Source organism: Ursus arctos, unplaced genomic scaffold, assembly GCF_023065955.2.
Source record: "Ursus arctos isolate Adak ecotype North America unplaced genomic scaffold, UrsArc2.0 scaffold_32, whole genome shotgun sequence".
Classification (NCBI taxonomy): Eukaryota; Metazoa; Chordata; class Mammalia; order Carnivora; family Ursidae; genus Ursus; species Ursus arctos.
In genome coordinates, this window is record NW_026623008.1 from 15,506,944 (window position 1) to 15,517,802 (window position 10,859).

The window sequence follows — 10,859 nt, forward strand, 5'->3', positions numbered from 1 at the left end:
ATTATGAATCTACTTTCTAATAGGATATCCCCCAAATTGGTATTAAAGGAAAAATGCCGGGAGGTAGGACAGAGGTGCTAACTGGCAAGTCAAAAGTTTTCCAACTATGTGGATAGGCTTATTTAACCATTAAAACTTGGAAAAAAATTTCCCCTCCTACAGTGGGACTTAGTTTCTCAGGCTTTATACAATTTGGGAAATAAGGCTTCACGTCTGAAAAAAACCGTATCTTCAAATGTCACTGATAATCAAAAGATATCATTTTGATATCAAAAGATATCATTTATAAACTCACAAAAATTTTTTTTTGTCTTTAAGATTTTATTTATTTGAGAGAGCCGAGCGAGAGAACACAAGCAGGGGAATGGCAGAGGGAGAAGCAGGCTTCCTGATGAGCAGGGAGCCCAGTGCAGGGCTCGATCCCAGGACCCTGGGATCATGACCCAAGCCCAAGGCAGATGCTTAACTGACTGAGCCACCCAGGTGCCCCAGAACTCACAAAGTTTTTAAAATTTCATACTCAATGGCAAGGACACAGAGGGACGGGGATGTTCAGGTACCGTACACAGATGGTGGGAGCAAATACCAAAAACCTTAAGAATGTTCATCTAACTTCTGGGGAGCCTGGGTAGCTCAGTCAGCTACCTGTCCAACTCTTGCTTTCAGCTCAGGTCCTGGTATCTCAGTCGTGGGATCAAGCGCTCAGAGCTCAGCGCGGAGTCTGCTTCAGATTCTCTCTCCCTCCCACTCGTGAGGGCTCTCTATCAAATAAATAAATAAAATCTTAAAAAAAAAAAAAGAAAAGGGATGTTCATGTAACTTTTACAATCTTTATTCCAAGAAAGTAAACAAAGTAGACACTTTAGTTATAAGGGTGCTCGGAAAGAGCTTAACAAAAAAGAGCTTAACAAAAGAAGGGGGGAGGAAAAGGGAGGCGGGCAAATAAAGGCCCAAAAGGAAAAATTAAATTTGGGGGCATGTAAAATGAAATATATGCAATGATTAGAAATTAGTTCTTTTATAAACTCTGTAACGCCCTGGGGACACATTCTTAGTATTAAGTTAAAAAGTACCTTTCCAAATGCGTGTAACAACATGATGGCATTGTTTTTACGTATCTGCAGAAAAATTAAAAGGAATTATATTAAAATATTTCAATCTTGGGGCGCCTGGGTGGCTCAGTCGTTAAGCGTCTGCCTTTGGCTCAGGGCGTGATCCCGGTGTTCTGGGATCGAGCCCCACATCAGGCTCCACCGCTGGGAGCCTGCTTCTTCCTCTCCCACTCCCCCTGCTTGTGTTCCCTCTCTCGCTGGCTGTCTCTCTGTGTGTCAAATAAATAAATAAAATCTTTAAAATAAAAAATAAAAAAATAAAAATAAAAAATAAAATATTTCAATCTTGTTCTCTGGGTGGTGACTTTTATTTGAGATGAGTTCAAGTCAGCAGGGAGCTCAGGCTCCGTAGAAGCTCAATGGAACTGCATTTCGTTTTAGCGTATCCATACCTCTCACACTGGAGTGCACATCAGTGATGTGTAATAAACAAAGCCACAGGAAAAGCACCCTGTGCCGTCCTGGACTCTAAATCTCAATTACTTTTACCAAAAAAAGTTAAAGGAATTTTTTTTAATATTACAGAGAAAACAAGAATTTTAGATGAAATGGGTTTTTTCTTCTATTTCTTTGTAAGACCATCCCAAAGAGAAGAATAACTTTTTCTTAATAATTACAGAATTACCTTGGAAGCCAAGAGAAAATATATGAGGTACAGAGGATTCTCAAAAGAAAAGTCTCATTTGGTTAATTTTTATTTTTCCCTAGGTATGTCCTCCCTTTCCCTTGGAATCGCTACTTTTTCTATCATCAAAGATCTTTACCACTAGCAGTCATTCAACACTCTTCTACATTGCTAAGGTCACAGAGAACAGGAAACCCTTAAATTCTCCCAGGCCCTCACTTCCCAAATGACAAGAATAAAGTAATCAATTCCAGGTGGACTGCAGATTTCATTCTGAAAGACAATACAATACAGCTTCGTAGAGGATAACAGAGGATGGTATCTTTAGGACCTGGAGAAAGGTGAAGATTTCTTAAACAGAACACATGCAAAAAGCAACAACTATAATATAGGAAAATATTGATAAATTGGACTATAATGAAATTAGTACTTCTGTTCATCAAAAGATGCTATTAAGAGAATAAGGTGGGTCACCTGGTTGGCTCAGCTGGTAGACCACGACTTTTGATCGGGGTTGTAAGTTGAGCCCCCCGTTGGGTGTACAGATGACTTAAAAATAAAATCCTTAAAAAATAAATTAAAAAAAATTTCAATGAGGCTTAAAAAATTGAACTTAAACAAGCACCCCACTGGAGGATGTGTAAATAGTTGAATATGAAAAGGTCAATTTCACTGGTCATTTGAGAAATGCAAATTAAAACCACAATGAGATACCACGACACATCCATCATAATGGCTAAAATCAAACCAATTATGGTGAGGATCTGTAGAAAATGAACTCTCTCACACAGTACTCAGGAGAGTGGAATGTGATATAATCATTTTGGAAAACAGTCCAGCATTATCTATTAAGCTAAATAAACATTTATGACCCAGGAAGTCCTCTTTTATCAAAAATGTATATGGAAAAAAATGTGTATATATATATGGTACCAAAAGACACCAAAAGATGCATCTTTATTCATAACAGCCAAATACTGGAAAAATTCCAAATGAACATTCCAACAGAAAGGATCAAGTATACTGTAACACAATGAAATACTGCACAGTGTTAAAAATGAACACACTACTGCTACCCACACATGGACAAATCACACAATGCTGAGCAGAAGCAGCCAGACACAGAATGAACTACAATGTATAATTAATTGTATACAAAGTTCAAAATAGGTAGAATAATCTGTGGTGTACAAAGTAAGGGTAGTGGTTACTTTTGAGGAAGACCAGTAAGAGGCCGTAAATGAAAGATGGGTGTGTTCTGGAAAGCTAGCAACATTTTAATCTTGGTGTTACACAGATGCTTTCCCTTGTGATAATTTACCCCGGTGTAATGTTTATGATTTGTGTACTTTTCTGTATGTAAAAACATAAATTTTAATTAAATAAGAACACTAGAAAAATTCTAAGAGGAATTAAGAAGGGTCTTACCTTATCAGATATTTTTAAAATATTAAGTAATTGGAACTGTGGTTATAATACAGAGATAATGAGTCAAATTAATAAGATAAATTAAAAAATAAAAATAAATGAAAGAGAAACCCAAGTAAATGTAATAATTTGTCATATAATAAAGATGGCCTTTTTAACTAGTGAGGGAAGACTAGTTTATTCAATAAATGGTTTAAAAAAATTGAGTAGGGGGGCACCTGGGGGGCGCAGTCGTTAAGCGTCTGCCTTCGGCTCAGGGCGTGATCCTAGCGTTCTGGGATTGAGCCCCACATCGGGCTTCTCCACTGGGAGCCTGCTTCTTCCTCTCCCACTCCCCCTGCTTGTGTTCCCTCTCTTGCTGGCTGTCTCTCTCTGTCAAATAAATAAATAAAATCTTTTAAAAAAAAAATTGAGTAGCCATTTGGCTAAAAAATAAAATAAAGCTGGATCCCAATCTCACTCCCTAAATCAAATTAAACTGTAAAGGACAAAGACTGAATACATAAAATGAAACCATCAATACTAAAACAAAACATGAGTGAATATTTCTATAATCCTGGAATCGGGAAATTCAAAAACCATAAAGAAAAACATTGATTAATTTGACCACATAAAAATGAGTTTTAATGTATGAAAAGGAAAAAAACAAAAACACAGCAGTCAAAAAAAAAAAAGTGAGGAAAAAGGATCTTCAGTAGAAATATTCAATAAGCTCTTGAAAATCAGTAAGAAAATGACCAACAATCCAGGACACACAATTCACAGGAGTAATACAAATGGCCAACATATAAAAAAGATGCTCAATGCCAGGGGGGAAAAAAGGCATAGGAAAAGAACATGCTTTCACTATTAAAGTTGGTGTTTGAAATAAGAATGCCTGGGGTGGGAAACAGGGTGACACAGAATTCAGTATTAGGGGCGCCTGGGTGGCACAGCGCTTAAGCGTCTGCCTTCGGCTCAGGGTGTGATCCCGGCGTTATGGGATCGAGTCCCACATCAGGCTCCTCCGCTATGAGCCTGCTTCTTCCTCTCCCACTCCCCCTGCTTGTGTTCCCTCTCTCGCTGGCTGTCTCTATCTCTGTCGAATAAATAAATAAAATCTTTAAAAAAAAAAAGAACTCAGTATTAAATACTATGACCTTTACCACCTATCAAAATTTAAATGATCATCATGCCCTTTTTCTCTTTCTCATCTTGCAACCTAAGTGAAAACATTCACTCAGGGGCGCCTGGGTGGCACAGCGGTTGAGCGTCTGCCTTCAGCTCAGGGCGTGATCCCAGCGTTCTGGGATCGAGCCCCACATTAGGCTCCTCCACTATGAGCCTGCTTCTTCCTCTCCCACTCCCCCTGCTTGTGTTCCCTCTCTCGCTGGCTGTCTCTCTCTCTGTCAAATAAATAAATAAAATCTTAAAAAAAAAAAAAAAGAAAAGAAAACATTCACTCAACCAAGCTACATACAGAGGGATGTTCACAGAAGCACTATCTGTATAATATCAAAAATTGAGAATCTGAAGGTCCAACAGGGAACTGGCTGAACCGCAATACATCAAGCTCTACACGATGAAACATTACATACCTATTAAAATGAATAAGGTAAATTTTCTAGATGCACTAATATGGAAAAAAGGTATATTAGCAAATAAAAACAAACGGCAGAAAGTATGCAGTGTGACATTTTCCCTTTTTCTAAAATAACAATTACATTGATTATATTCCGCCTTATCTGTAAAATATGAGACATGAAGGAAGGAACTTCATCTTCTGAGGCTTTATCCCAGAGCCACTCCAGAATGCTAACCAAACCCATAGTAGGTGCCAAAATTATCTGTTGAATAAAAGAATGAATATTTACTCCAGTAAGATATACAACAGATACTCAAATATTTGAATTTAAAAGACATACAGAAAGAAGAAGAAAAAAAAAACAGTATTCATACTGTTTTAACAATGGTTAGTCAGCCTGAGATTAAGGAGGGCTTTGACTTTGCACAAACATTAAGGACTCAGTAGTCTCTAAGTGCTAAAATGCCAGACAGCAGAAAAATACATAACCATGAACAAGAATAGATAAGGACCCAAATTTCATGGAACACAAAACACCTATTTAAACCAATAAGATGCATAAAAACGGCAATTTTTAGATTAAAGTTGTGTTAAGTAATAAAAAAACATGCAATGGGAATAAAACAAGTGATCGATCATCAGTCAACAACCGTTGAAGCTGGATAAGGGGGAGCGATTTATGGTACCACCCTCTCTGCTTACCATGCTGGGTGGCGAAATCAGTTGAGCTAAAGACTCTTGGTTTCAGCTCAGCTTGTGATCTCGGGGTTGTGGGATGGAGACACCCCCCCCCCCAAGGCTGGTGGTGTTGGGTTCTGCTCAGGGGGGAGTCCACTGGACGTTCTCTTCCTCTGTCCCTCCCCCTGCGAGCAGGCACACTCTCTCCCAAATAAATCTTTGAAAAATTTTATAAAATTTGCATTAAGGTTGTTTTGTTTTGTTTTGTTTTAATTAAAAAGCGGTCCCCTAACTTGCCCTGAGGGTCAGGGAAAGTTAGCAAGGCACAGGGGGCCAATACCACTAAAGTGAGGAAACGGGAGCCAACTGAGAAAGGAGTTGCCGCTGAACAACATCAATGAAGAACAGCTGGACGAAGGAAGCTTCGGAGCGAGGCCTCGCAGCCCTCCCAAGGGTTTTGGACTAGAGCTGAGAAGTCAACTGGCATGATACTGACTTTCTAGAATGTGTTACATTTCTTTATGCTTTAATTTTATAAGTCATCGGTACTGTTTCTCTAATGAGAGCTAAATAGACATTATACTCCTATATACACTGGTACAAGTTAGTCCAGACTGAAACTTTTGTATCAAAATTCTAACTTTCACAAAAAGAAACAAATTAACAGAGGACACCTATCAGATCAAAAAGTGTGATTAAGGGGCACCTGGCTGGGTCAGTCAGTTAATATTCTGATTCAATTTCAGCTCAGGTCAGGATCCCTGCTCAGTGGGGAGCTTGCTTCTCCCTCTGCCTGCCGCTCCCCCTGCTTGTGCGCTCTCTCTCTCTCTCTCTCTCTCTGATAAACAAATAAACAAATAAAATCTTAAAAAAAGTAAGATACATAATATTTGCAGAACTCTGTAGGTATAAGATTTAGTACAGATTCCTTTCATCATGATTTTACTAAGCAGTTTCAGAAATGTAAATAGTCTTAATTCATTTACTCTTTGAGAAGAACTAAACACCTCTTCAGCTCTGGAATCTCCTAGCAATTGTGTATGTAAAGCATAAAAAAGTATATGGATAAAAATTGTTTGGACCTCAGATTATGCACGGTCTCAAAAGCACAACCAAAAAAAAAAAAAAAAAAAAAGAAAGGAAAGTTTGGACTACATCAAAATTAAAAGCTTTTCTACTACAAACAGTACCATCAAAAATATGAAAACACAACCCACAGAAATGGGAGTATTTACAAATATAAGGAATTTGTATACAATATAAAGAACTCTTACAACTCAATAACACAAAAACAACCCTATTTTAAAACGGGCCAAGGGCTTTAACAGACATTTCTCCAAATACACACGAAAAGGCCAAGAAGCACATGAAAGATGCTGAACTTTAGTCAGCAGGGAAATGCAAATCAAAACCACAATGAGATACCACTTACACCCACTAGCATGGGTGTAAGAGAAAAGAAACAAGAGCAAGGATGGGCAGAAATTGGAATCCCTATACACTGAATGTAAAGTAGCACAGCCACTTTGGAAAATAATTTGTCAGTTCCTCAAAATGTTAAACATAGTTTTATGACCCAGCAATTCCACTCCTACAGATATACCCAAGATAAATGAATACATCCACACAAAAACCCCTACACAAATATTCTTGGCTACACTATTCATAGTAGCCAAAAAGTGGAAACAACCCAAATGTCCATCAACTGATGAATGGATATATAAATGTGGAAAGTACATACATAAAATGGAATATTATCTGGAAATTAAAAAATGAGACGTGGCCAACAGACACATGAAAAGCTGTTCAATTCCTTAGTCATTAGGAAAATGCAAACCAAAAACACAATGAGATGCCACTTCAAATTCACTAGGAAGGCAAACAACAGAAAGTAGCATGTGCCGGCAAGGATGGAGAGAAACTGAAACCCCCATGTGTTCCTGGTGGGAATGTAAACTGAACGGCACAGCAGCTGTAGGAAGCAGTGTGGCAGTTGCCCAGGTAAACATAATTACCATGACCCAGCAATTTTACTCCTAGGTAGACACCCGAAAGAACTGAAAACACGTGTTCTAACGGACTTGTAGCCAAATGTTCATAGCAGCACAGTAGCCAGGAAGTAGATATAACAAAAACGCTCATCAAGTTAACTATGTGAAGTGACAGATGTGTTTAACTGCCTTGATCTTAGGGGTGCCTGGGTGCTTCAGTCGGTTAAGCGTCTGCATTTGGTTCAGGTCATGATCCCAGGGTTCTGGGATGGAGCCCTGCATTGGGCTCCCTTCTCATCCCTCTCTCATCTCTGCCTGCCACTCCCCACTGCTTGTGCTTTCTCCCTCTCTCGTCAAACAAACAAAATCTTAAAACACACACACACACAAAACAACAACAACAACAAAACCACCCTACCTTGATCTTAGCACTCATTCCACCACGTGTATGTATATCAAATCATCACGTTGTACACTTTAAATACAGGCAAATCTATTCGTCAAGTATTCCTCAGTAAAGTTGGGGGGGAGGAATTTTTTAAGTCCAGCAACTGATGAATAGATAAAATATGGTATATATCCAAACAATGGACTATTATTCAGCCACAAAAAGGAATAAAGTACTGATCAATGCTACAACATGGAAGACACTGGAAAACATGTTACGTGAAAGCCAGACAAAAAAGGCTACATACTGTAGAATTCCAGTCATATGAAATATTAAGAGTAGAGAAACCCAGAGACAGAAAGATCAGTGGTTGCTGGGGGGGACAGGAGGGGAAAATGGGAAGTGACTGTTTAATGGATATGGAGTCTCTTTTAAAGTGACAGAAAAGCACTAGCGGGAGGGCTTGGGTGGCTCAGTCAGTTAAGCATCTACCTTCAGCTCGGGTCAGGATCCCAGGGTCAAAAAAAAAAAAAAAAGCCCTAGAACTAGACAATGGTGACAGGTGTACCACTTATAAGGTATTTAATGGCACTTAACTGTATATTTTAAAATATTACATTTTGTTGCATATTTTACATTTTTAAAAATGAAATTAAATATCAACACGTGCTACAACGCGCACCATCCTTGAAAACATTAAATGAAAAAAGTCAGTCACAAAAGTCCACTTGCTTTATGATTCTATTTACATGAAATGTCCAAGATAGGCAAATTAGGAGGTAGAAAGCTGATGATAGGTGGTTGCTTGGAGCTTGGGGTGGTGGTGTACAGGGGAGGACCTAGTGCCAATCTAATGGCTAAAGAGCATGGGGGTGGGAAGGGGCAAAAATGTTCTAAAATCAGATTGTGGTGATAGCTGAACAACCCTGTGAAGACACAAATAAACACTGGGCAGTACATTTTAAATGGGTGAATCATACAATATGTGCCTTATATCTCAATGCCAAAAAAAAAACCCAAAAGACAAAAACCCTGCTTGGATACAAACCTTGCAACTGTAACTTAAAACTATGACATTACCCTTACAGCGATCCCAGCCAATTTCTACTCCTTTACTTGTGTTAAAATCAGAATTATAACAGTGAAAGTATTTTTTTGGTTACTCTGGAATCTACTTATGTTGAGAAACTAACTGACGCTTAATAAATTCTATTATACACAGACTCTGTCATTCCAGTACTTACTGTTGGAGTCTCATGTGCCCTCCTTGTGCGCCAGACACCCAAGAGCTTGGAATTATTCGTCTGCTTTATGGAAGCTCCCTAACTGCAATCACTTCTGAAACTCGACTTTAATTCCAAAGCTGAGACCTTGACTTCCATTCCTCCTGGATCCCGCCGCCGAGTATAAAAACTCCAGAAAGCCTTTACTAAATGCCTGCTGAAGTATGGTTACTGAGCATGCCCGGCTTGGCCAAGTCAATTCAACAACATTCCAGAACAAAAACTATAGTTCCCGCGTTAAAAGGTGGAAAAACAGAAGAGACAGGAACAATGCCTAAGAATTCGAACTAAAAGGAAAGGCAAGGTTCAAGGGCTAAGCAGAAGTGAAGGACAGAACTTACACAGCTCAAACTTCGTACCTGGTAAAGTGGTGCAGTCTAAACGACCCCCCCCCCCAAAAAAAGGCTAAAACAGATTAACAAGAGACGGGAGGTCAACTGGGGGTGAAGGATACCGATGACGTAGGCTAACCATACGTTCTTCTAAATCTGCCCTATCCAAAACTAATATTAAGATGACCAAGCCTTCACCGTCAACAGTAATAAAACATACACTGTGATGAAACTCACTTCGACGAAGTTCCCTTTCTACAATGGAAAAAGCCGAGCCGTGGCCAAAATACAACAATCAACAACGTTTGCTAAGCTCTCAGCTCCTGCCTTCAACCATTTCCACCGCCATCTTCTAGATAAGAACCCAGAACCTTTTCTGAAGGGCTTTCAGCAGCATCACCTCCGTGCAGCGAGCCCGGGATGGCTGCGTTGCTCAGGTCGCCCAGACGCGTTAAGGAGGAAGCCTCCACCTTGCTCCTCTCCGCGCCTGCTAGATGCACACAGCTGGCCGCCGTCCTCTTTCCCCCAACATGACCCCCGGCCCCCGGTCCGGTTTTCCAAGGTCCGAAGCGAGAGGGGGCGCAAGGCCCGGTGCGCGGGCCTCACCTGCACACACCGCGGATGCAGGGCTCCAGCCAGATGCGGTAGGCGGTCTCGATGTGCTCCTGCGACACCTCCTCGGGCCGCACCGTCTCCGCCCAGCGCCAGGCCGCCTTCTCCAGCTGCAGGCGCGGGGCCATGGCCTTGGCCCGAGAAGCGCCTCCCGAGCCGGGCCGTCGCTGCTGCCGCTGCTGCTGCTGCCGCCGCCCAAATGGGCTCCGCCACCTGCCAGCAATGGGGACCAGGCGATTCCTCAGCCAGCTGGCCAGTCAATCACCTGTGCGCGCCACTGCCGCCGCGCCCGCCCGCGCCCGACCCGCACGACCGGCCGCAAAGCGCCGCCGCCGACACCCGACACTCCCCGCGCCCGCAGACGTTGGAGATGTATTTTCCCCGTCGCTGTGGGCGCATGCGCGTTCCCAGCAGCCTTTGCGCCTCCCCGCGCCTCCAGCCCGCCGGGAGGAGGAAAGGGAAGCGGCTGTTCGGGATGGTGTTGCCACGTCCTCACCGGCGCTGCTGGGGAAGGAGCGTCTCAGCTCCTGGCTAGGCTAGCGTCCTGCGTACCACTACCCTAACAAACCGGCGGCTCGAGGGCAGAAGCCTGCCTATTCTTGCTCTTTGGTACTTCCCCTTTAACCTTGAAGGAGTCACGCGAGAAGCTACCCAACGCACACCATAGGGCCGCTGGACTGCGGGGTAGGACCTGAAATCGGGTCACCAAAACAACCACGGTCGGCTCTCTAGAGGATGATTAAACTTGAGCCTGGACCGGTTCCGACTCCTTTCCCGAGCCCTCCTGACGTCACGGGACGTTCTGGGCTTTTCCTGAACTAGAACTGGACTACGTGTCCCGGCGTG

The 10,859-nt window shown here is 41.7% G+C and overlaps 1 protein-coding gene across 8 annotated transcripts in view; it reads right to left on the reverse strand.

Moving 5' to 3' along the window:
* Nucleotides 1–10,422, reverse strand: part of USP48 (ubiquitin specific peptidase 48) — a 90,241-nt gene extending 79,819 nt beyond the window's left edge. For 4 of the 8 annotated variants that reach the window (XM_048221706.2, XM_026517126.4, XM_026517125.4 and 1 more), the window contains exon 1: nt 10,008–10,354. In XM_048221706.2, the coding sequence (XP_048077663.1) occupies nt 10,008–10,141 (134 nt within the window). In that variant the 5' untranslated portion in view covers nt 10,142–10,354. The other 4 variants (XM_026517121.4, XM_026517122.4, XM_026517124.4 and 1 more) reach the window with 4 other exon arrangements.
* Between the last annotated feature and the right edge of the window lie 437 nt (nt 10,423–10,859).